General features: G+C 37.6%; 1 protein-coding gene across 4 annotated transcripts; it reads left to right on the top strand.

Annotated features, from left to right (window-relative positions):
* Window positions 1-13,594: 13,594 nt before the first annotated feature.
* On the top strand, window positions 13,595-18,247 carry LOC145656916 (uncharacterized). Of its 4 annotated transcripts, XM_081709893.1 has the most exons (8): window positions 13,596-13,721; window positions 13,898-14,254; window positions 14,381-14,419; window positions 14,534-14,572; window positions 14,781-14,894; window positions 15,053-15,084; window positions 15,402-15,488; window positions 15,653-18,247. In XM_081709893.1, the coding sequence occupies exons 1-8, from the start codon at window positions 13,679-13,681 to the stop codon at window positions 15,656-15,658; spliced, it is 717 nt and encodes a 238-aa protein (XP_081566019.1). In that variant the 5' UTR covers window positions 13,596-13,678; the 3' UTR covers window positions 15,659-18,247. The 4 variants fall into 4 exon arrangements, 2 of the variants coding, with proteins under 2 accessions (XP_081566019.1, XP_081566016.1); XM_081709890.1 differs by having other exon boundaries at window positions 15,402-18,247; XR_014122505.1 differs by having other exon boundaries at window positions 13,595-14,254; window positions 14,367-14,419; window positions 15,402-18,247.
* The last annotated feature ends 4,731 nt before the right edge of the window (window positions 18,248-22,978 follow it).

The raw sequence follows: 22,978 nt of genomic DNA, 5'->3' as shown, positions 1-22,978 counted from the left end.
GCTCATATTTTGTAACATTCAGTGACACCAGGGTGTTGAGTTAATTAAATTTAGATTGTTTAAATTGATAATTAGTAACGTCATAAATTTGGACCTCTGTCTGAACATCCTGTTTCCCTGGAAACCTTGTGTACTTCACTACAATTGTGAATATTTGTACACCTTTTACTGCAGTACACTGCAGTTACTCACCTGCACTGTTGCTCACCTGGAGTATGTTTATATATAAACATACTGTCACTGTATGGTCCACTTCCCACTGATCACGTAGTATGGCCCGCCACGTGCAGTGCGAGTTCACTGTTAGTTGTGACTTGTGTCTTGTTTGTAACCTTGCCCGCCTTTTAGCACACACCTGCACCCCATTCTTCGTTTGTTCGTGTGTGTGTGTGTGTGTGTGTGTGTGTGTGTGTGTGTGTGTGTGTGTGTGGTTCACGGTCATGTTAGTATGCATTTACTGGTTGGAATCATTCATGTTTCTGCCTGTGTCTATGTTCACTGGACTGTAAAATGTGAGTGCATTAATGTTTATTACTTCTCGTTCATGTTTGTGTCTGTCTGCGTTGAGAGAGGTCTATCCATCCTGCTCCTTGTCCTGTGGTACTCGGGCCATCAAACATACATTGAAACATTTTTACTGAAAACTTATCAAGTTATCCTGACATTACATAAAAAAAACAAAATAAGGCAATATTTACACCAACTTTGTACTGTGAACACCTGCCCACATACCTGTTTGAGGCAGTTTTACTCCAAGTGTCAATCCCAGATCACTTCTGTTGTAATAGATTCAGTTCTATATCTCTTATAGTAATAATAGGACAGAATATGAAAGCTAACTCTAACCCTAAAGTTGTTGAACAAAATTATAATATTTTACTTAATTATATCATCTTCATATTTTCAAATATGATTAACAACGAGTTTTGGCGACATGCATTGGTGTGGCTTTAGTACATCATGGTCTTTGTGGTCTCCAAAAAAAAGATTGTGACCCATTTTCACTCATTCCTTGCTGCATGATAAACACACACCATTTTCACCACACACACTAACCACACCTCTTTCTATAGCCAGTCACAGAAATAAACTGTGCAGGTTTACTGTTCAAGCTTTATTTCAGACACTGCAGTACACTTGTTGTATATAATCTGCACCATTTGCTTTGTTTCATGCATTAATTTATCTGGACCCATATATTTGTAAAGCTGCTTTGTAATCATTTGTATTGTAAAAGGTGCTACATGAATCATTTTGCTACATGAATCAATACAGCTAGATAAACTACATTAGCATACCTACAGCATTTTGTTACAACTTGAGTGCTAGAAAATAATTATAGAATAGCTATTAAACTGTGTTACTTTCCAGCAGTACTAAAATTTTACAGAACATATGTAATTTTACTAAGTCTCATTCTAACTTCCACTCTTACCCCGGTGACTGATCTCTTTATAAACCAGGTTGGTGGTTGATATTCAGTTGTGACCTATGACAAAGGTTCCTTAGCTTGTGACTAAACTAAGAACAGAACAGGTGTTCTCACATCTCTGTGGTAAAAAACCTCAGAGTTCATCTCACACTACTGAAAAAAGACAAATACAATTGTTATAAATGACAGTGTGTTTATCTGAAAGGTTTACAGATATTTCAGGTTTTTGCTGATGTAAAGGCTGAAAACTGACAAGTGTACCCAGGTATAGAGCTTGGAAAAACAAAAACATTTTTTAAATATCTTAGTTGCGTAAGTATGGACACATATTATAATCTGTATGGCTGTTTCATATACCATTCTGGACCATGTACAAAGTAAATTAGTCTTCATTTACCATCAACTAGAGTAATTCAGCTGTTCATGTATAATGTACTGAAGGGTTCTGCAAAGTGTAAGTTTAACTGTCACCCATAAGTACTTAATGATAGATCTATGTGGTCTTAGTACTGAAATGTACAGACAATAAGTGGAATAGTAAATAATTTTAAGATCATTTGTGTTATTTGCAGTATGTGATGGGTGCAGTAATTACTAACAAGAGTGGTCACAAATCCAAGGAGCTGTAGAGAATCATGTTTATTCAGGAACATGATGATGATCTAAAAATGATGACAGACTGATAAGGAAGCAGCAGAAACAAACTTAAATGAACTGTAATAATTAATAGGAGTTCCTATTAGCTAAAACATTTCATGCTGTCTACTCAACATTAATCTGATTACATCTTTTAAATTGACTTTACTGAGAAAATTCAATTCAGTACAAACACGTCATCAAAAAATCCTCACAAACAATATCCACCGGAGGACCCAGACTACCTTCACTCTATACATTAACAATTAACGATACAATTTACATCTGTAAATTAGGTATACATCATCCATTTATATATCCAAAAGAGTCCAGAGAAATTTATTTTTTCCTCTCATATCAATCGTCTTCAACCTTAATAGCTCATACACAATCTGTTTAAACACTGTTTCTGCAGGTATTATACATTAATCTGATTACCATTCACCACCATACTCCCTTTTCTCCATCCAACATTTCCTTTTCCTTCAGGTTTGGCTCTGTAAGATGACTGTCAACTTGACCCTTGCCAGTCACCGTTAGAGCTGTTAATACTACCACAGTCTGATCCTCTGCAGGTGAAATAGTTAAGGTCTTGTATATAGTAAACAAAAACGTAATGCAGAAATATTCAAATCCAGTCTTGGCACTCCATCTAGTGGTGACTATGTGCTACAACATCTGATTCAGCACCTCGGCTATGTATGCATTCCTTCATGAGCAGAATGAGGTGTGTTAGAAAGTACTGGATAAAGGAGGGACTCTCTCTGTTTCTGTGTGTGTGTGTATGTGTGTGTGTGTGTGTGTGTGTGTGTGTGTGTGTGTGTGTGTGTGTGTGTGTGTGTGTGTGTTTGTGTGTGTGTGTTTGTGTGTATGTGTGTGTGTGTGTGTGTGTGTGTGTGTGTGTGTGTTTGTGTGTGTGTGTGTGTGTGTGTGTATATATGGCAGCAACACTGCTCTCATCCTGGGATCATGAGCTTCAGGGCAGAGATTTGGAAAGCCGAAAATGCATGACTGCTCCCCGGTAAGCCAACCCCACAGGTGACCTTGTTAATACGGTGGATGATGGTGTATGGACCCACGTACCCGTACAGCAGACCTGTGTGCCTGGCTGTCTTTAATCACCACACACATGGTCTCCTGCCTCGTGTGGTGGGAGTCGCTCCTTAGCACTGGTCCACTTTGCGCTTGTAGGCGATACATTTGAAGAAACTACATTAATGATTAATGTTAATGATAAGTATTGCCCTCTGGTCTGGGTAAGCTCAAGGCATCTCATGAACACATTTGACTGAGTTAAAGCCAGTATAGTGATTTTATCATCCAGCAGATGTCTTAGGAGAGATGTAAAGTATTTTTGCATCAGATGTATTACTTATCTAAATCTCATTATGGACTGCAACGTGTTCAGCACTGGGATGTGATCCAAACTCCATCATGCACTGAGGCGTGTTCAGCCTGGTTATGCCAATCCTGAGGGTCCACAGAAGAGATGAGGCACTGGCCTTCATCAACAGCAAGGGGATCAGAACACACACATGGATGACACTCACACACTACTCACGTGTTTGTTGAAATGTTTATCGTTATGTTTCAGTAACAGAGAACTTGTAAACCAAGCATTATTTTCATACACACAAAAAAAAAACACATGAAAAGTGTCTATTGTTTGTACTGGGAGAGACCAGATTCACTTGCAATGCTTCAGAATCCCTGTCAATATTTTAGCAATTTTTTAAACATCCAGTCATGCTATATTTTTATAGCAAACCATGTGATGGAAACAGGTGTGAGGGTATATGGGCGTGTCTGTCTGTGTGCAAGTAGTTCGCCTGCACATAAACAGCAAACAGTGGGTTTGTTATATCATAGCATCATCCTAGCCTGAGGTAAAACCACCTTCCTGTCTGCTGTTACACTAGCAGCCGTTCTCTCTGCTCTTATTGCACTGCACTAGGAATAGTTTCCAACCTCTGCATGGATCCTCTGTTTTATTTCACATATCCTACATCAACAACTACTGCGTGCTGTTCTCTCTAGATACCCCCTGCTTTTTTCCAACCCATTTTCTGTTGACTGATCACAGACATTCATTTGAGGAGCTCTGTTAAAACAAGCCTTCACATGACCTGAGAGTGTCTTCTGGTGAAATAGGGCCTGTCTTTGGCATAAACCTTTTAAAAAAAATCTCTTCTCTTATTGTTTTGGGTTTCATAAGGAACTCTTTAGAATGTGAAAGTATTTAGTTCTCACAAAACTTGTTTATTTGCATATGTTCATTGATTCATTGTGTGCATTTATTTATTTGCAATTAATTACCACAGTGTTAGTTAGAAACAATAACCATCAACTATCAGCCCCTATTACATGATAACTCCCACTGTCATAGGGAGAAAGCTACCATGTTTTCTCTGCGACTCACAATGCAGCTATAAAAACATATGAATAATGCTAGCACCTCTTACACTCTAACCACATTATGCTTATACCACCAGCACTTAATAATGTTGGTGGTACTAACTGTACAACTGTTCTGTTCCTGGATAAAGAAGAACTTTTTACATAAAAAAGGTAAAATGTTCCTGCATGAGGATGAACTTAAATTCCACTTTTTGAATTTTTTGGATTAGTTTTAGTTTTACTTATATTCTCCCTTTTTCAATACATCACCTTATGCTGTCATGTTCTGTGCTTACAGTAGCAGTTTACTGTGGAATTCAAAGTGGTGCAATTCTGTGCGCAGTAAGGCAGTTGAAGCGATGTGCATCTTGTTAATGCAAATTTGTGGACTGTAGTGAGAGTGCATGGATTCATCTGCAAGATTTTTCTAATGAATCAAAATCACAAATATTCCATTAATTAATTACCATATTAAGATTAAACACATAACTGTAATTTAGCTGTGGTCTTGTATACGTTTTTGTCCAAAGCACTGTGTGATGGAACCAGATCTGTAGGCATGTGTGCATGTGCAGTTTGTCTTTGCACAAAGTAGTGATGTGGCTTATTCTGCTAGTGGCAGAATTCTCTACACAATAAGTGAATTTAAGTGATGTGTGTCCTGTGAATGCAAGTTTGTGGACTATAGTGAGAATGTACAGATTCATCTGCAATGTTTTTGTAATTAATCAGAATCACAAATATTCCATTAACTAAATACCATTTTAATATCATAGAACTATACTTTTAGCTCTGCACTTTTAGGCATTTTCATCCACAGCATGGTGTGATGGAAACATCTGTAGCTGTGTGTGCATGTTGGTGTCTGATCTGTGACTGATCTGTGTTACTGATCTCATTCAACTGTGACCTCTGGCAACATTGTCTCAGCTTGCAGCTGAACTAAGAACAGAATTGAACAGAAGTTCCCACATCTCTGTGGTTAAAATATCCCTGAGTGCATCTCGCACTACTGAAAAAAATGTCATATACCAGTATATAAATAACACAGTGTATAGATCTGAAAGGCAGAAAATAGAGACCAAATATGTCAGGCCTTTGTAACTGAATATATATTGGACAAAGACAAGTGTACAATTTTTGAACAAATGTAATACCAAAGCTGCTTAAATATAGAGACATTTCATAATAATCTCTATGACTGTGTTTCATATAAAATTCCAGATCATGTACAAAGTGAAGTTGCCTTCATCTTACATCAACTACAGTAATTCAGCTGTTCATGTATGATGTGCTGAAGGGTTCTGCAAAGTGCAGGTACAACCATGATCAACAATGACTTAATGATGCATCTATGCATTCTAGTACTGAAATGGACAGACCAGAAGTGGAATAGCACATCATTTTTGCAGGAATTACTTATGTAATGGATTTCATGCATAAAATAATAAAACTATTTAGATATTCACTGACATCTTCATCTTTAAGAACTGGGAAATATATGGAATCACTGGAACACTGCAAAGATAATGAAATACTGAACAACTCACACAACAAACAGTAGACCAAGAAGATATGAATAGGTAACAGTGCTCAGAATTACAGACAGGAACATGATGTGTGCGTGTCGTGCAACGAAGGATGGGTTTTCCTTGCAAAGTTGGACTCTTCCCAAGGTTTCTTCTTTATACGATCCTACATAATTTTTATGGCAGTCACTTTTTAAACATCTAGACCTAAACGACTTTGGCCCTTTAGAGCTTCAACTGGGTTGGGTCTAAAGCTGCTTTAAGACAACGTCTGTTGTAAAAGCACTGCAGAAACCTAAGTGAACTAAAGTTGATTGAACATTACACTGATCTTTGGGGTAGTGTGATATATACTGTATGTGATGAGTGTGGTCCCAAATCCAAAAAGCTGGAGATTCATATTCATAAGCAAAGGATGATCTTCTAAAAATGAGTACTGGCTGAAGCAGCAACAGTAAACATAAAGGAACTGTAAGAATTAATATGAATTTCTGGCTAAAACATTTCATGTAAACTTCTCACCATTAACCATGGATTACCATTCATCACAACAATCAATTGTCAGAGTTCAACCTATCCTTTTCCTTCAGATTTGTCTCATTGATCTGACTACCAACCTGACCCTCTCCAGCTGGGGTTAGAGCTGTGAGTATTACTACAGCCTGACCCTCTGCAGATGGAATAGTTAAGGTTTTGTAAACAAAGACTTAATGCAGAAATATTCAAATACAGCCTTGGCACGCCATCTAGTGGTGACCCTGAATGTGATATTTACCATATGTGTATGTTACTACAGCCTGACCATCTGCAGGTTTTGTAAACAAAGATGTTATGCAGAAATATACAAATTCAGCCTTGGTGAAATATACACTCTCAAATGTATTTAAAAAACACATTTTGTATGTATATGTGAATTTTATTTTCTTGCTCAGGAATCTGAATGTTTTTAGACTCATAAGTGTCTTATATTATTAGCAGAAAATGTTATGGTCTTGTGCACAGTAAGCAGTAATGCAGAAATAAACAAATGCTGCTTTGGTGTGCCATCTAGAGGTGAACATGTGCTACAACATCTGATTCATCACCTCAGCTATGTATGCAGTCCTTCATAAGCAGAATGAGGTGTTAGAAAGCACTGTGAGGGGCACTTCAGGCTCCGCCACCAAAATTTAACCCTAACAATGCTGGAGTTGACCGGAATGCAGTCTCCTAGTTTATGGCTACTAACCTGTAGTGCTTCACTATCTAATTCATGTGTAATGGCGCTTATATTTCTACAGAAATATTGTGTTATACTTAGAGAGAGAGAGAGAGAGAGAGAGAGAGAGAGAGAGAGAGAGAGAGAAATAGATGTATTGTGATTTATTGTGATGACACACATATATACAATCACACCCAGGAAATATAAGGCTTCTTTCTAAATGCACAGTACAGCATCAACTTCATTGCTTCTCTATCAGGCAATTACATAATAAAAACTGGCTGATGGTCCTTTGGTAGTTGGTAAGTCCTTAGAACTGAGAAATATCCTCAGAACTGAGAAAGTTCAGTAATGTTAGTGTTAATGCTGGAGTTAACCAGCATGTATCCTCCTAGTTTATGGCCCTAACCTGTAGTGCTTCACTGCTTAACTGATTGGATAATAGCACACATGATAAATATGTTTCAGGAAAACAAGAGACTGTATAAAACCTTTCTATTTTGAGAGAGAAATTGCTAATCATTGTATTTCGTATCCTGGTGCTTCTGTGGAGAATGGGAGATGCAGTGTGGTGATGAACTCACATCACCCTTGAACTCACTGGGGGATTGGACTTGGACAGACATTTGTAAAGCTGCTTTGTGAAAACATATGTTGTAAAAAGCACTATTGTGAACAGGAGGTCAGATTAATGTTAGTGTTACTGTGCTGGATTGGTAACATGGAGAGTGGTGGTTCTTGGGCTATGTTTTGTTTTTTGTTTTTTTTTTGTAGTTGGGGAAGTTCCCCAAATAGTTCTCCAGGTCTTGTTAGTGTTAAGTCCTAATTGAGCCTGCTGTTTGGCTTTTGTTCCATTGTTTTTTCCAGCTTCCCACCCAGACAGCAAATGAGTGATGGCCCAGTTATGACCCACATTTACTACTTTAATCTGGCTTACATGCTGATGTGGAATGATGGCAATGATTTTGTCTGGTTGTGGGAATCTAGTCACAACTTAATCCAAATCATATTGTAAATCAAGTTAAACGTCATTTCATCTCACTATGGACTGTACAGTGACTTTGACTGCAATAACAAACTATCTACTGGATATTTCAAAAAACAGCTCTGCAACAGCACACAGAACCTTGCTAGAAGCACTCATTAATTGCGTAGTCTTTTTGAGTCTTTATGTTTTTGCTAGTAAATATTATAGATGCTTTAGAACAATGCACAAGTTTTTAGCAGGTTTAAAGGTTAAATACCATTTTAATATCATAGAACTGTAATTTTACCTATGCATATTTATAAGTATGCTTAGAAATTCATATAAATTGACGGAAAACCCTGATGTCGCTCCAGAAATTCCACAAAGTTGCAAAGTGACGTCACTGGTGGACAATAGTGAACAACCGTGAACAACGTCTGCATCAAACACCATTATGACTGACGTGGACTGAAGAACCAGCACTGCAAAATTCACAGATTGCGAAGATATTTTTGAATTTGATGAAGATGATGAATCTGCAGTGACAATATGTCATAACAGCGAAATTCAACCATTTAGATTTGAGACAGACAGAAAAAGCTGCACCAGAGAGCAACAAACAACCTGAACCAGCAATCAGAATTGGGAATTCCGACTGGTAAGTGTTTGGAAAGTGTGCTGGATCATTATGGGAAATAACATTAGAAACGTCTCACTGAGCTATTAATGACAATAGCTAGCTAGCTAAACACAAATGTTATCGTTATTGTAAAAGCGATCTACATCGAATTCACAATCATAAGATTTTTTTTTATTAAATTCAATAAATCATTACAGTTTAAAATACATTATCAATAATAAAATACAACATACATAAAATTCAACAATTAAGAAGTTAGGACATTAAAATACCACGACCCCCCGTGTACCAATTACACGGGGGGCATATACATAAAAGTCCGTATAAAAAGTCCGTGGTAAAATGTCCATAAAAGATCGCTCCTCGGCCCGGCTGCGCCTGGGCAACCGAGTAAAACAACTAAAACTGTTAAAACGGCCGCTCAATAAAAGACAGAAATAAGAACAGACCTAAGAACTAAACCACCATGGTAGAAATAAAACAATGTCCAAGTTAAAACGTATGCCTAATGTTAGTTAAAACAGGGTAAAAACACACAACAATAAGAACCCAAACTAAAACAATAAGTGCTAAAACAATGTTAATTTTGTTAGTAAAGTGCTTTTTTTAAGAAAAACCAAACAAAAACACACACTTATTAGTTAAAACAGACATACAATTCTATCCAAAACAAAGTTTTAGTCTATCTAATCTACCATGGTGGTTAAGACAATAAAACATGGTGGTCCGTTGGGACCACCGGATGGAGCAGAGTCTCAGCTAAATCTAAAAACCCCTTGGAAACTAAAACCCTATGTAGACGCCGGGGGGCCTACAGCTCGAAGAGACCCTTCCACCTCTCCTTCGCCGCGTGGTAGCCCCACCGGATGACGTCATGCTCCATCCTAAATCTCAAATCACCACGTACTTTTCGTATCAACCCCCAGGTATCCAGGCGCGTCCCTTTTCGGATGAGGCTGGTCCTCGCATTCCAAAGATGTTTTTTGGTAATGCTTACCAGCTCCCACATCCGGGGCGCGAAGGATGGCCTGGTATCCTGGGGCCACCCCCATGTGACCTTATTATAGGTCAGTTGAAACTGCGGGTCTAATGTCCTGCACAGGTCGGCTACTTTAGATACTCTATAAATCTCTAATTCAACTACATGGAGTAGTTTTAGTCTAGTATAGCACCAAGCTTAGCAAGTCACTCATGTAGATACTAACCTAGCTAACGCTAACTAGCTAGCAAAGCTGGATAATGTTAGCTAAAGTCAACCAAAATGGGTGAAGTAATTGCACTTATCCAGTTTACTTCCATGCACACAAAGGCTCCTCACCACCTGTTTAGTTTCTTTACATGCACATTTTGTTGGAAAAGCATCAGTCTTAAGATCAAGTCGTCGTGTGACGTGTCAAATGTAACATTTGTCTGCAATTTCGTCCTTTTTCTTTGATTACTTCAAACACCATTTATCCAAAGACATGGATATTTGTATATGAATAAACTTTAGCCTTCTAAAAGCTTTTTAAAATCCTGCCCTCCAGAAAGAAAGGCACAGTTGGGTTGGTGAAAATAATTTTTGCTGTCCCTTCACCAAGGCTACATGTCTTTGGTGGTTCTGCTCCGTCTGAGTGCAGCACCAGGAACAACTGAAAAAACATGTAAATCTCACTCACTACCTGAATGAACTTGTATCCTGTTCTGAACTTTCATACCCTTGTAGATCACACGGTGCTGGTTATTGGTTCATTCTGGACAAGTTTCAAGATGGCATCTATGTACCACTAGGGGACAGTCATACGCTACCTATCAGGAATATGTCTTCATTTTCCGGTGACATCACTCAGACATATTTTGTTCTACAGGCAAAACTACAAACACCTGAAACTGCTGTGCATCTTTTTCAGTAGATACATGTGCTTCACTTGGGTTGTAACATTTTTACAGTTTCATTTTAAACTTTTTGAAAAACATTTTACATTAGAAACTTAAATGAAGATCACATTTTAAGCATAAGAAATATCATGAGTATGATGTTTAACACTTTACAGATGGAAGATTCACATTCTGCATGTACAAAACATACACATATCTGATAATCAGGCACTATAGGACTACTCTCATCCATTTATGTATGTCACGGAGTTGTTCACTGTCCATTGACAAATTTGTTTCCCTCTGTATTTTTAACCACAATGTTTGACATTTTAGATTTCTGTTTTTCATTTGGTACTGTCCCAAAGCCACATCATCCCCACAACTGGTGCTTTTTTGTTTAGATTATTTTCTCACACCTGTTATTGGGCTGATCAGGTGTCAAATACACATCCGCTTGTCTTATTTTCTTTCCAATCTTGCTGACTGTATTGCCTGTACTGTGCATTTTTTAAGCTGTGGTCAGACTTTTTGATCCACACATTTTATGAAGATGTCTTCCAAACTGGAGTGTGCACTGTAGCTAACCTGAGCACTACCAGATTAATTGAATTGATTTCCATGTCAGAGATGTTCACTGCCTTTTTCTTCCCTCTGCATTTTTTACCATAATATTTAATGATATTTGAAGGTTGTATTTTTATTTATGTTAATGTCACAAACTCACACTGCTCCCTCTACCCACTGCTGGCCCTTCTCTTGTTGAAACTATTTTGTCCCACCTGTTATTCTTTATAGGGCTCACGGTTACACATCAGCTTGTCTTGTTTTGTCTTGGCTTTGTGAGCACTCTTACTGGTTGTACTGGTAGTACTATGTACTTTTTTATATACAGACAGATCTATGCATTCTTTGAAGCTGCATTACATTTTTGTTTCTTTCTGTTTGCTGATAGTTACAACCCTGGAGTGTAAACCTGCTCGCACAGTCGGCCACTGAACTGAGCTGCCTAATGCAGGATGTTATAGGACAGCTGAGTGAACATTTCAAATGTTGCCTAACAGACACTCTGACTGGGCTAGCTTCACCCTAAACCATCCTTCAATCCAAATAGAGCACAGCTAGCTACACTGTCAGAGACCCCTGACCACATACAGATGTGGCATTGAAATTCTCATATTCTACTAACAAACCAGCTTTTCAATTGTTAAACAAATTATTGAAGATGTGTATATTCTGTTTTTTTATAATGTAAAATTTAAAGTTTTGTTATAGCACTCAGGTTTAATTTAGCACTTGTCTTTTAGGTATCTTTTGTCCAGAGCACTGTGTGATGGAAACAGATGTGTGTAAATGTGTGTGCATTTCTGTGCACTGACAGTTTGCTTTTGCATGAACACAAAGGTGGTTAACCACATCAAAGGTTTTGGACTGCTCACTTAAGAGCTATTTTCTATGCTCATACTGCACACCAGGGTCTGGGTGCTTTCCTTCCTCATTGTGGACCCTCGATTCTTCTGTCAACGCTTTGCATTAAAACTTTGATCACTGTTCTCATTAGATACCCTTGTCACTCCAATGACCAGTTTATTGTTGACTAATTACAGAAGTTCACCTGAGGAAACAGAGAGAAGGTGGAGGGTCAAAGTTGTCCCAGTAGTGATTGGACTACTTGGAGCTGTGACCCTTAAGCTGAAAAAATGGCTCCAGTAAATCCCATGAATTTCAATGCTACCTCAGTCCAAAGAGAGTAATCCTAGCAATACCAAAAAAACCCCCAAACCCCCAAAAACACTATATAGCAGCACTTATGACTAAGGTACCAGGCCCAAGAACTGGTCAGGACCTGAGCCTAACATGATATATGTCTACTAGCTTCTGGCTAAAAAAACAGCAAAATTATCCAGCTGTTAGCTGTAGGCTCCATGGTTGGCTAACATACTAGGACACTGGTGGACATGAATGAATGAATGAATGAATGAATGAAACAAGGATCGAACACTGGTCAGCTATACAGAAATTACCTGCCTATACACAGAAGCCAGGATCAGTAATACATTTACAGCATTTAACAGATGCTCTTATCCAAAATGACTTGCAGAAGTGCTTTGTCATCTACTCTAGCCAGTACAGTAGGTTAGAGTCCAAGATACTACTGAACTAGGATACTGTTGAAATAAAGGGATCAATACAAATGCCTAGAAGTGCAAAATACATAAGCTCCATCTCAGACAACAAGCAGTACAATAAACAGTAAGTAATTGTTAGTCAACATAGGAGCAGTCAACATCAATGCAATAAACCATACCCTACAATAAGTTCTAGAGTTTTAGTTAGTCAACATAGGAGCAGAGTCAGTGGTCATTTAAATATTAATATGGATTAATGTGGATCCTCTCCATGTTACCTGATAGGACCGTCCCTTCAGATAGGACTGAAAACATTTCCATGCTGAGCCAGTCACACCAAGGCAGGAGAGAACAGAGATCTTCTTGGTGGCTAATACTAGCCACCAAGAAGATCAAAGCACACAATACTGACAGATATAGCCATTATGGTAACTTTCAGCCATATTTGACTATTTTCCTTGTGTTAGAGTTAAACTGACACCTTTGGTTTGTTTTCTATTGTTTTGTATTTGGTCTGATTTACACTGCATACATTTAAGCATAGCTGACGGGGTTTGCCGAAGAGTGAGAGGGGACAGAGCTGGAAGCACAGGCCTACTAGCAAAAATCTGATATTCATTGGTAAGAAACATGGTGTCTGTCAATGATTCAGGCAGACATCTGTACGAGTATAAACCAACACAAACAGTGAAGTTGTAATAAAAAAAATACAAAGAATGACAATTATTTAATTTCTTCTTTATTATCTACTATTACTATTATCTGCTTATTTATATATGAACTACATTTTATATACACACAATTATTTTCATGTATAAGCCACACCTCCAACAATAAAAAGCATAGTGTCATTCAAGAGACACATTTCCTCTTCAGGTCTGATAACAGGGATGGTTTGTATATTGTTCCTGATTCTCCGGTTCCATGGCATTTGTAAGTAATACTAATCTAATTTACATTATTAGATAGAGCAAATAAACTGTTGTTTTAGAGAAGTCATGAAGATGAAGATGGATAGGTGTCCAGGATTAAAGATGAATATACTTTTATACTGTCCTCCTCAGACAGTTTGTGTTTATTTATATTTTTTGTTGTTTTCTGGACTACAGATTTGCTTCCAGTAACTCTGGGCTCTCCAGACACTTTAATATTGGTGGCAGAACCTGGTGATGATGTCACCATTTGGTACCAGTATAACCGGACAGAACCAGCTCGCATATATTGGTTCATGCACACAGATCATTCTGTTCCACATCATGTTGCATGCCAGTTGTATTTAAAATATTCTGCATCAAGCCCTTGTTCTTTTTTTAATCAAAGTAAGCAAATGGTGATGTCCGTAAAATCCCAGTACTCCTCTCTTACAATATCTGCAGTGAAACACACTGATTCAGGACTGTATTACTGTGGCATTTGGCAGAGTACTGATATTTACTTCAGTAACGCAACATATTTACAAGTAACAGGTAACATTTTTGCAAAACAGTCACATTACATCACTCATTAACATTTATATGGTATGTTTGATAATTTTTAATCACGTTTTATTAAATTCCTGTGACTGTATTCATCAATAAGATTTTTTTTTTAAGAGAGAAACCAAACACTTTTCAAGACCACCTCTGATCAAGGTTTGTTATCTCAAATTCTTCAGCTAAGAAGATTAAGATTAATATTAAGATTTATATTAAATTCATGCAACTGAATTAATAATTGAACAAATGTTTTTGTTGTTGTTTTTCCAGAGCGAAATGAAACACCTTCCAAAGGCAGTTCAGAAATAGGTTTATCTCATATTCTTCTGCTGATCAGTTCCTGTTTTGCTTATTATACTGTTCTAATTAGATTTGAACCATCCTCTCTTCATTTCAGTGTTTATGTTCTGTTTAAAATATGATTGGGAATAGTCAACTGCAAGACATAGATGAATTTCAGTGCAAAGTTGCATGCACACATTTAAAAATAACTCCTTTCTTTTAATCTCTTCTCCAGCTCACTGCTCTTCAGATGTCTTCTTCATGCTGACAGTGGTGTTCGGTGGTGTGATTGTGATTCTCATCAGTGTTCTTCTAATCATGCTGAAGAGGATAAAACAACACAATGATGGTATTGCTGATACTGCTGTTTAAAACTGATCCATTAAGATTTTAGACATGTTCAAAAATACAACTTTTCAGAAAAAAAAAACAAAACTTCATCAGTATGTTATATTGTTAATGTTATATTAATAATAGAGCTAATTTATTTTTGACTGATTCTTACAGAAACTGACTATAAAGTACAACAAGAGAAAGAGGTAATTATGAAAATACATGATGTTTGAAACCCACATATATATGGAAAGAAATAAAAAGAAAGAACATTTTTATTTATTTGAAGATTTACTTATTAACTGAAAGCAGTTTAACTAATTGTGATCAAATTAGAAAGGTTTTGGAACAGCAGCAATTTCACAAATACAGAATCATAAAATATAAAAAGAATCAGATCTTAAAATAAATTTCAGGATTACAGTAATACAATTTGGATATGAGTATTGATTAAAGAAATCCACCACTGACAAAGTAAAAAAAAAAAAAAAATCATCTAGTGTAATATTTTCTGTCATTGCAGGTGCAGGATTCTAAATATGCTGCTGTACAATTTTCTGATAAGAAAATCAAGAAAGCGGGAAGACACACTGAAGTGGTGGACACTAAGGTTGTATATTCTTCAGTAAGACACTAGCAGTGTACTATGATAGAACAAAGTTATACATGATTCCTTCATTGTTTGGAACAGCTTTACATAGTTAATTATTTTAACCAACAACAGCCATAAGAGGCTGTGACCTCTGCCATATTTGTCATACCTGTACTCTTTAGTTTTGACAGACACAGAGAAAAGTGTCCGTGTCATCCAACACAAAAGCAACAGAGACTATTTGAAGATCTGTAACTGCATTTGAGCAGTTAATGTGATGTATCAGAAACTGGATTAATTTGGGAGGTTGTGACCAGTGCAAGAATGGAGAGTATGTTGCTTATATTCATGGGAATTCGCTGTTCATAGTGTAGAATAGATTTTTTGTTTTTTGCATGTATTGTAGGACAGCATGTGTTCACTCTATAACTAAATATAACCCTTAAAGCAGAGGGGTATTGAAATGATACATACTAAAAATGTGTGTGTGTGTTCCTGTAAATTTTTATGTGAGCTAAATTACTAACACATGATGTTGTGATGGTGACTGTTACGCATATAATTGTGTTCCAAACAGAGAAGGCCCAGTTTGCTTTGCTGTGATGTAAATTTAATGAAATAAGTGTTTGGAATCATCAGTTCTTTTAAATTAAAGTGTATTCTCTCCAGACTGGTCTTTTGGATTAATCTTCTTTTTAAAAAAGTCATATGGAAAGGCTTTATATTATGTGAAAACACCATGAGTTACTTTGTTCATATCTATTGACTCATCACACTTGCTGAAGTGTTAGATGTTAGAACAAATTTCTGTGTTCACATTAACAGAAAGTTTTGAAACTAAGCTACCATAATTTCCATTCACAATGTAAAAATTCTGGAATTTTATAATAAATTTATAATTATTCAAAAAAATTAATGAGTCACCTTTGTTAAAAAAAGTTTTTTTGTTTTGGTTTTCACTATTCATGATTTGCGCCTGCGCCTTGTTTAGTGTTCATTAGTTCAAGTATTTAAACCCTGTCTGGTTCCCTTGGAGTTGGCTGTTCATTATTTGAATGGTTGTATTTGTGTTTGGATGTTTAATGTTTGGATGTGTTAGAAAGCCCGTCTGTTTTTCAAAGCCTGCATTTGTTTGACAATGTTTTATCTTAACGCTTTGTTTTTCATTACCTCCATGTGTTATTTCCTACTTTCTGTTGTAGCCTGCTTCCCGTTTGCCTTCGTGTACTTGTGTTTTTGGTTCATCATGTATCCCCATAATCTATGTATTGGCTCTATGACCCTGGACTACTCTAACGGCTATGACTTTGGATTTGCCCTTAATAAATCTCGCTCTTATCCGCACATGCATCTGCCTCCTTACCTCTCAATGTTACAGTAGTGACTTAATAACTTCTAAACATATCCTTACATTAATAAAACTGTTTAAAAACTTGCATTGCTTAGTGTATCTGGTGGAGGAGACAGTAGTGGTTGTTCTAAGAGTGATTGTTCTAAAGCCATTTTGAGGCTGTTTGAGGCAGAATAAATACAGACTGAATCAAACAGACAAACGAAGGCTTGGTCTTCCACAAAAAAGATGAACAACAAGAATGATCAGGTGATTTTTTTTTACTCAGTCATCTTCATATTTGATTTTTCATATATTTTCATATCAACATATTTCAGTTACTTTTAATGCAAAATCATATTCGAAACAAAGAGTGTTGGCAACCTGTGTGTGTGGCTTCAGTACATCATGGTGTTTGTGGTATCCTATGAGACTATGAACTCCAGCCATTTTCACACACTGCTGCATGACAAACACCCAAACACCAATTTCACTACTTACACTCTTCACTTCTCTTTCCATAATCACATAAATAAATTTTGCAGGTTTACTGTTTAATACAGATTTTCTGAGAGCCATTTTTGCAGATATTGTAATAAATTTGTTGTAACTAATATTTACTGATTTCTTTGTTTTGTATATTAATTGATTGCATTAGATTCTGCTATTAATGAAACGAGAACACCACAGAAACCGTTAATCAGCCTTACATATACAGGAATGACATTTGCTATCATTCTCTCTCATGAATATGTAGGTATAGAGTCACTGTTTGTTTTAGTTCCATGAACAATTGAGAATTTATTCAGATAAAAAGTGAAACAATAAATGTATTAAATGTACTTGAAAGTACATAAAAAATAAAAATGAAAGAATGGATGTGCAAGTAATTGTGACTTTCCACTACTATTAATTTTCAAAACATTTATGTAAATTATGTACGCTACAAACTCTCATTATAACTTTCATTCTTAGCCCTGCACTGAACTGTGTATTAACCAGGTTGGTGGTTGATATTCAAATCTCACCTCTGGCAACATTTTTTTCAGCTTGTGGCTAAACTAAGAACAGAATGGAAGCTCTCACATCTCTGAATGCATTTCCACAGCTACAAGGAACACAGTACGATAAAACAAACATAAAAGATAATGTCTCACAGTGAACTAGTAACTACTTTCACTTTCACTTTTCTGCTGTGTGTGCTCATCTAATTGTTTGCTGCTGCAGTGTTCACTTGCTAGTAGAGACAGACAAGGATAGTAGCAAAAAATCCTTACATATGAAAATCATTTACTGGCTTTAACATCAGCCTTAGAATCTCAAAGTTCAAAGTCAGCTTTATTGTCATTCAGACTATACAACAAGTAGTTGTTAAGCAAGTAGCAGTAATGCACAGCTGAACAAGATTGCGTTTCTCCAAACTCCAATGCGCAAATATACACTATATATAAAGGTAAGTGCACGAGACAAGACACAGTATAAATACACAAATATATTTAAAAAAATAAATAAATAAATAAATATATATATATATATATATATAAATAAATAAAATAAATGTGGTGTGTATTGTTAAAGGGAGTTCAGTAGTCTAATGGCCTGTGGGAAGAAGCTCTGGCAGTCTTGCACCGCATGCAGCGGTAATGTTTACCAGCAGGCAGAAGGCGGAGCTGATGTCAATGAAAAGCATCTGCACATAACTGTCCTTATTCTCCAAATGGGTCCGGTTTCGGTGAAGCGCTGCTGATATGGCATCATCAGTGGTGCAGTTAGGGCGGTATGCAAACTGGAGCGGGTCAAGCGTTGCAGAAAGTCTTGACATTATGTGGTCTTTCACCAGTCTTTCGAAGGAGTCTTTCGAAGCACTTCATCATGATGGGAGCGAGTGCTACAGGGCGGTAGTCATTGAGCATTAATGCTGGTGGCACAATAGTAGTTGCCTTGAAGTACTGAGGAACAATGGCTTGGCTCAGGGAGGTGTTATAGATGTCTGTGAGGATGTTCACCAGTTGGTCAGCACACTCCTTGAACACATACCCTAGTATGTCGTCAGGACCTGAATGAGGTGTGTTAGAAAGCAGTGGATAGAGTATGAGTAGAGGGCCACCAGAGGGAGATACCGGGTTGTTCTGGGATAATCGAGGCAATTTTCCATTCTTGTCCTCCTGCCTACTCAGACATTCCTGGTTGCTCAGTCATTTTCCAGCTGACAGACCAGGATTTCAGATATAGATGTTATTTTTCAGGCCGAAAGTGTGGACTAGATCCAGTATAGCCATAATATTGCAACGACATAATGCCCAAGGGTGAGGATGGATAAAAGTGTGGAGCTGAACAGTGTAAACTCCTTTCATTCACATGAAGAGGTTACTGAAGATACCAATATGAAAATAAAAACACTACCACCTTGCGAGTTTTTTTATCCATCTGAGGGGCTCTACAGTACCATTTATGACTAATACAATTTTAGATTTTCAAGACAAAAGAGTGGAGTAAATCCAATATATCCATAACAATAAAATGGCACAATGCCTCTGAGATAGAGGATGGATGGAGTCTGAGACCAGGATGAATGCTTTTCTTGATGATGCTTATAAATGATGCATTACTCCTGTATGACTAGGAAGAGGTACTTACAATAATGTGACACTCACACATTACCTATGAAACCCAATTCTGAAAAAAATTGTCAGTTTGTATCAGAAGTCAGTAAATCCATTTATGTTACAGTTTGTCTTTCATTTTCAATTTTTCATTTTGAGAGTTTTTTCATTTGCATACATTATTGAAGTATACACTTTCACAGGAGACTCCAGTAAATAATGATTAACCAGAGCAGCAAGGGGGACTGGGGCTTCAGAGCCATTTGTAAAGAGCTGGTAGCTAATGCAACCCAAGTTACTTTTACAACAGTAATGTCTCTGGAGAATGTGGCTGGTCTTCCCAGAGCTGGAGATGGAAGTGAAACACCTCATAGGGCCTTAAGGCTCCTGGGACTTTGATGATCCACACAGAAACTTGGGACCAGCTCAGTGGCTCAGTGTCAGAGTTCCATGACTGATGGAGTTTAAGAGGTCCAGAGCCACAAAGGAAGGCTGTGGTCTCTTCCACCAATGTACTATGATGCTGGACATGACTTCTGTAGGGGAAGTTTCTTGATCTCACTTTAAAGACTGTCCTCACTTACTCATAGATAGACATCAAACTGGGAAGGCCTGGTAGAGCCCAGGAAAACACAACAGTCAGTGTGGAATAAACTTCATTTACTGAATGTTGGCAGAGCATCCAGATAGAATGCAATACTTCTCCTGGTGCAGTCTGACATTTATTAAATTGTAATGCTCACAACTGAGTATAAAGCAGTGTAGTTTAATATGTTTGTATGCAGCTAGATTAAGATTTAGGCCATCTTGAATGCCTTTATTTGGTCATACATTCATATACACATGTGTACTGTACAATGTTATGTTTCACTTGGCATATCCCAGTTTCTTTGAGCTGGTGTCAGAGCACGTGCCTGCCATTGTACAGCACACCTGGAGCTGAAAGTGTTAAAAGATTTGCTCAAGAGCCCAACAATGGTGGCATGGCAGAGCTGAGATTCAAACCCACAACCTTTCTATTGGTGGACCAAAATACTATCCACCACACTATCACTGACCTAACATCATACTATGATGATATAATGTGATGTGCACTGATATGGTCTGTAAACAAACAAGAGAAATAATAGTAAACTACTACATTCTAAATATACTCTTAATAAACTACTGCATTTAGTACAAACTAACTAGCTCAGTGGATTACAGCAGCATGAGCATGTAAAGTAATCTGAAACTTTGAGGTGTCACGATCGGCCTGTCCCCTACCAGGAGGGACATGCCCCCTCCAGACCAGGACCGTACCTCTGGCCTCCCCCGCTCATCTGACAGTAGACACCTGCTGCTTATTAACACCTCACACCATTTATACTTCTACAGGATCAGCGGGACAGCACTGCAGATTAGTGGACAGGCCCACAAGCGTCTGTTGTTGCAACCTAGGAGATTACCAAGACTCGTCATTGCTTTATATCAAGAACATGGAAAATAAAGAACATATTTGTTCGACTTTGCCTCTCGCTTCCTCTGTGCCCTCAACATCACAAGAGCGTTTACAGAGTTATCAATTAGATGCTAGTAGCATAGTAGCATCTAACAAACACATAATTACCAAAGGATCACTTCAGTCTGTATAAAAATCTGGATTATCACTCACATCATAGCACTTAAGACATAAAAAACCCAATTAATTCACATGAGGTCAGACCACTGAATGTGACCTAAAAGACACTCTCATATTGAGCTGACAGAGAGAGAGTGACTAACCCATCCTTCCCACCCAATGAAAGCACAGTCAGTCATGATCTTGGGGACTCCTGGCTATGTTCCAGTGATAGAACCCAGATCACCACGTGTTAAAATAGCTGGTTGAAGGATGCTGTAGCATGGATGTTCATGTTTATTTTAAGTTTTCTGGCTTAGTGTTTGTAGAGGCATACTGTACTTTGGGGGTTACTATGGTAATCAAAGTGGCAGAATTCTGTGCACAGTAAGGCATTTGAAACAATGTGAAACTTTTAAATCCATGTTCATGGACTGAAGTGAGAGAATATGGATTCATCTGTAATGCTTTTGTAATGAATCAGAAGCCCAAATATTCCACATATTAATTACCATAGTCATATCAAACAGAACTGAAATTTAGCTGTGGTCTTTTATGCATTTTTGTCCAAGGCACTGTGTGATGGAAACAGATCAGTAGGCATGTGTGCATGTCTGTCTGTGCACCAACAGTTTGTTTTTGCATGAACAGCAAACAAACACTTTTAACCACATAAAAGGCTGTGGCTGTGTACCTAGCAGTCATTCTAGCCATTCTGCTCTTATACGCACTGTGTTCTGAATATTTTCCAACCTCAGTGTGGACCTGTTTATTCCTCACACTTTGCATCAAAAACTCTCTATTTCTGTTCTCACTAGATACTCCTTTTACTTCCACAAGCAAGTGTTTACTGATCACGAAAGTTCACTTGAGGAGATCTGTTAAAACAGGCCTTCACAATACCTACAGTGTCTGCTGACAAAATGGGGCCCGTTTTTGGCTGTAGAAACCTGTTTTATATCAAGTGTGAATGGTCCTTTGTTGGAGCACTAAAGCCACATTAAAATTACAAGGAGGCACATTTGTGTTTCCTTAATTGTGCATACATACATATGATTACTGTCAGGGCATGTAGAGGAAAAACTCTTTCCTGATCACTTTTCCTCTTTTAATTATCAGCCAACCACACTTCTCTAGTCCAAGTGACTTTCCAGTGTCCTTTCTGTAAATCAGGAGGAATTCAGTATATGTCCCTTTCCATAGTGAAGTGAACCTTGGTGTTATTCATGTACTGGAGATGGCTGATTGTAGCTCTGCTCCTGAATCTGTATCCATATCCATTCTTACTGGTGATCTTGTTAAGTGATATTCAGGCCTATGCAGAACAGCAGTGGGGACAGTGCATATATCACACTTTATGATGTATCTCCTTGGTATACACCACACTTTTTGGTGCATCTCCTTGGTATATACACCACATTATGGTCACCTGGGCACTTGTCTTTGAGTTTGTTTCTGATGTTTTCCCCCAGTGTTCAGCTAATTTCTGGATTTGGTCTCTATGGTCTTATTGACTCTGGAATGACAGGGATTCGAGTGTCCGTGCATGTGGCATTGAAACTGACAGTGGTGAAGGGGTCACTTGGTGCTCTAACATTAAAACAAGATGTGAGAGGCTGAAAATAACTTACTTCAATCCTAAATATGGGTACTGTAGGCATATTGTAGTCAATAAAGAGTTATTGTATTACCCAATCAATCAGAATCAAGCTGCTTGTTCTTATATTGATGCACAGCACAGTAGTATTAGAGACTCATTACAGGCTGCAGCACTGAACCGATTAGGGTAGTTGGGGTGCTGGAACTAAATGGTCTGAAACCTTCACTAAAGAGCTCTAATGGAAACCCTTTTGTCTTGTGAACGTCCCACCCACTCCAACATCACACACCGCTGAGCTGTGATGGGAGAGTTGTGAGAAAGCTACTAACCGCAGCAAAAACCTGAGCTTGGTTAGAGAACTAAATTTAGCATGAC

This window comes from Electrophorus electricus, chromosome 1, assembly GCF_041902795.1.
Source record: "Electrophorus electricus isolate QZ-2024a chromosome 1, ASM4190279v1, whole genome shotgun sequence".
Classification (NCBI taxonomy): Eukaryota; Metazoa; Chordata; class Actinopteri; order Gymnotiformes; family Gymnotidae; genus Electrophorus; species Electrophorus electricus.
Note: the sequence above shows the minus strand (reverse complement) of the source record. Positions and strands in the feature narration are given on the sequence as shown.

Excerpts from the sequence above, each read along its gene's own strand:
- LOC145656916 (XM_081709890.1), top strand. The coding sequence starts at position 13,679 with ATGGTTTGTATATTGTTCCTGATTCTCCGGTTCCATGGCATTT. Across the intron at positions 14,573-14,780 it reads CAAAGGCAGTTCAGAAATAG|CTCACTGCTCTTCAGATGTC; the intron begins GTTTATCTCATA and ends TCTCTTCTCCAG. Across the intron at positions 14,895-15,052 it reads GATAAAACAACACAATGATG|AAACTGACTATAAAGTACAA; the intron begins GTATTGCTGATA and ends TGATTCTTACAG.